The sequence below is a fragment of the Terrapene carolina genome, unplaced genomic scaffold, assembly GCF_002925995.2.
Source record: "Terrapene carolina triunguis isolate 2854851 unplaced genomic scaffold, T_m_triunguis-2.0 Scaffold28329, whole genome shotgun sequence".
Lineage (NCBI taxonomy): Eukaryota > Metazoa > Chordata > Testudines > Emydidae > Terrapene > Terrapene triunguis.
The window spans coordinates 1-3,581 of NW_020692680.1; the positions used below are offsets into that span (position 1 = coordinate 1).

General features: G+C 66.7%; 1 protein-coding gene across 1 annotated transcript; it reads left to right on the top strand.

The window, feature by feature from the left end:
- Window positions 1-220: 220 nt before the first annotated feature.
- Window positions 221-2,234, top strand: LOC113409014 (potassium channel subfamily T member 1-like; the record flags this gene model as incomplete). The annotated part of the gene is made up of 3 exons (XM_026662542.1): window positions 221-304; window positions 634-728; window positions 2,054-2,234. Coding segments are annotated over 3 exons (360 nt in total), but the record flags the coding sequence as incomplete, so codon positions are not given.
- Between the last annotated feature and the right edge of the window lie 1,347 nt (window positions 2,235-3,581).

A 3,581-nucleotide genomic window follows, 5' to 3' on the forward strand; every position in this document is an offset into this window, starting at 1 on the left:
TCATGTTCCTGTCCTAGGCCAGGGGCCCATGGTGGCAGAAGTGGGATCCCTACAAGACACCATCCCCACCCCCGCCCTGACTGGTCCTCAGCCTCCCACATCCAGCAAATCACAGGACAGGGCAGATTCCTGCTGCTGGGAGGTCTGTCCTGTGCTGGGGGCGGGGCTCTGTGGGGCTTTGTGCCCCCCCACTGCTAATCTTCCCCCCCCCCATGCTCAGGTGTTCTGGCCCCCGCTGCGCAATCTCTTCATCCCGGTGTTCCTGAACTGCTGGCTGGCCAAGCACGCCCTGGAGAACATGATTGTGAGTCTCAAGGCTGGGGAAGGGGGGGCTCGCCCAGGGGTGGGGGACACGGCTCTGCCTCCCCCCTCTCTCGCCTCTGCTGGCCCTTCTCAGCAGCAGCAAATGGCTCCCTGGCCCCGACTGGCAGGGGGTGGGGATGGGGCACACACCATGCCAATGAGCAGCACCCACAGTCCCAGCTGGGTTCTGCTGAATGTCCCAGACGTGCCGGGCTCGGTGTGTGTGTCGTGTGTCCCAGCTGTGCAGGGCCATCCGTGTTGCCTGCCCGGTGGGGGAGGGGACGGCAGCACCCGGCCCCTCAACGCCCCCCCCGCCTCTCGTCCCAGCAGAACGATCTCCACCGCGCCATCCAGCGGACGCACTCCGCCATGTTCAACCAGGTCCTGATTCTGGTCTGCACCCTGGTCTGCCTGATGTTCACCTGGTGAGTGGGGCCCGGGGAGGCACCATGCTCTGCTGGAGCCAGGCTCCTGCCCTTCCCCAGCTGCAGGGACAAGGCTCAGACTGGTCCCGGGCCCTGGCCTTCGAAGGAGCAAAGGGTCTGGGCTCGGCGGCGCCCCCCTGGGGCTGGTGGGGCATGGCTGGAGCTGTGCTGCCGAGGGCAGCGGAGTGGCAGCACCATGGACAGCAGCCCGGCTGGGCCTTGGCCACCTGCCACTTGGGCCCAGAGCCTTGAACCCCCAGAGCCGGCCAGGCTGAGCGCGTGGCATGCTGTACCCCCGCCCGCCTGCAGGGGTCAGCGTGGGGTTGCCCCCCTCCCATGCTGCATTGCTGCAGCCAGCTCTGGGGCGAGGCACGTCACTCACCAGGCAGCGCGTCACCAGGGTAATTACCGTTGTCACGGACTCACAGATCGTGCCCACTCCTGGCCCCATGCGGTCCGTGGGGGGTGCCCCTTTCAGTGAGACAGCCCTTCTCGGGGGTCCACTCTCTCTCGGGGTCAGGCCCCTCCACCTCCTGGAGCCGCACCTCTCGGAGCCTTAGCACGTCTGTCTCTCGCCTTGGGCCCCCTCAGGGAGTCCACTCGCTCTGCACCCCTGGGGCCTCCACCCCCGAAGGGGTTGACGCAACCCTGTTCTCTAGACCGGAGTGACTCTCAGCCAGCATAAAACAGGAGGGTTCATTGAGAGTTGAACACAGCACGGGAAACTCTCAGGGCCTCAGGCCTGGCCTCCCTCAGCCCAGCACATCCCAGTCCCTCTGCACCCAGGTGGGCTCTGCCTGCTCCCCCTCTCCAGCCCACAGCCCCCTGCTCCCAGCTGGGCATCTGAGATCCCCGGCCCCCAGCCCCGCCTCTGTCCATTGTCTTCTCTCCAGGAAAACAGGGTCATAAACAGGGTGGCCTGGGCCTCATCTCCTCTCAGCCCTCTTCTGGCCCCCTCTGGCTGGAACCGGCTGGTCAAGTCACCGGGCTCCTCTCCCCGCAGCCCATTGTCCTCCCACTGGCCAGAACCGGCTGCGACTCCTGGGCTGGGTCTCCGGGTCTCAGGTCACCAATGGGGTCTCCATTCTCCAGGCCATCGGCTGGGGTCCCAAGTTCCCTCTCTGGTCCTCTGCAACAACAAACTCCCTCTCCCCTCCCCTCGTTAAACCAGTAACACCCGGGGACACTGAGTCCCACCCCCTCCGCATGCAAACCATTGGAAAAACATGAAAAAAACCCCAGAAAATCCCCCACTTCGTCACAACCATCCCGATGATCCTGGCTGTGACGCTGACCGGTGGCTGGCCCTTCCCCCGTCCCCCCAGCATCTGCGGGATCCAGCACCTCGAGCGCGCGGGCAACAACCTGACCCTCTTCGACTCGCTCTACTTCTGCATCGTCACCTTCTCCACCGTGGGCTTCGGGGACGTCACCCCCAAGATCTGGCCCTCCCAGCTGCTGGTCGTCATCATGATCTGCGTGGCGCTCATTGTCCTGCCCATCCAGGTGAGCTGGGGGTGGCTGCCCAGACTGGGGGGGTGGTGGGACCTGGGCGGCGGGTCACTGACTCCAGGTGAGCCAGATGCACTCCGGGGCTCGGTCCCGTTAGCGTAACCCGGGGGGACCTGGCCTCCCTGGGGAGCAGCCGTTTGCTGACGGGCTCCTCAGTCCAGCAGCCAAGCTCGACCCAGCTCCAGCGGCTGGAAGGTGACGCTGGCCGAGGTCCGGCTGGCCACACGGCGCCGATGTTTGCCAGGGAGGGGAATGAACCCGGGGGTGCGGTGGGTTCTCTGTCCCTGGCTGCTCTGAGCTCCGGGCCGGCCCACGGCCTGCACTGGGCAGGGGGTCGGACCAGGCATCTCGGGAAGAAACAATGACTCTGGCTGGGGGGGGGGGGGCCGGGGGCTCCCCCAGGAGGGGGCCCCACCCCGGGGGGGGGCCGGGGGGGGGGGCCCGGGCGGGGGGGGGGGGGGGGAGTCCAGAGGGGGAAAGCTGGAGCCAGGGAGGAGCCGAGCTCTCTCTGCAGGCCAGGAGGGGGCGTCCTGCCTCTCCGCTGCCTTTTCGCAGCTCCAGCCCGGCAGCCCAGCCAGGGCCAGTCCACGGGGCGCTGCTGCCTAGGCCCCACTGCATATGAGGCTCGCTGAGCTCCCTTGCCCTGGTGTAGACAGCACGCCGCTCCAGCGGGGTCACCCCGGATCAACCCCGCAGGGGAACCGCTCCCAGCACCATTGCATTTGGGCCCAGAGACAAGAGGCAAATTCCTGGATCCACCGAGCCAGATCCCCAGCTGGCATCAGTGGCCTTTGCTCCATTGGCTGTGTGTGCATTGCATGTGGCTGTGTGTGCGCTGCGTGTGGCTGTGTGTGCGCTGCGTGTGGCTGTATGTGCACTGCGTGTGGCTGCGTGTGCATTGCGTGTGGCTGCGTGTGCACTGCGTGTGGCTGCGTGTGCGTGGTGTCTCCACCATCCCGGCCAGGTCTGGAGCGTGCCGGGTACTTGCCACCCGGAGCTGGCATGTGGGAAGCCCTGCCTGGTGGCTTGGCAGCAGCAGGCCCCACACGGTGACGGGGGCGGGCGAGGACACAAAGTGCTGGCTCCTGCCGTCTGTCGGCTCTAGGGGGGTGGATTAGAGCCTCCAGGGCCGGGAACAGCCGGTTTTTGGGGAGCCCCGGAGCCTGGGGAGAGCCACAGGGCCCCCTGCCCCCTCCCCACAGCCTAGGGACCTGGGGAGGCCCAAGTGCAAGGCAGGAGACAGGGCCCCCCAGACAGGCTGCTGGCTTTTCCTGGTGCTGAAGGTCTGGGGGGGATAAAGATGGAGTTGGGGGATTGCGCCTCTAGCAGGAGGGCGGGAAC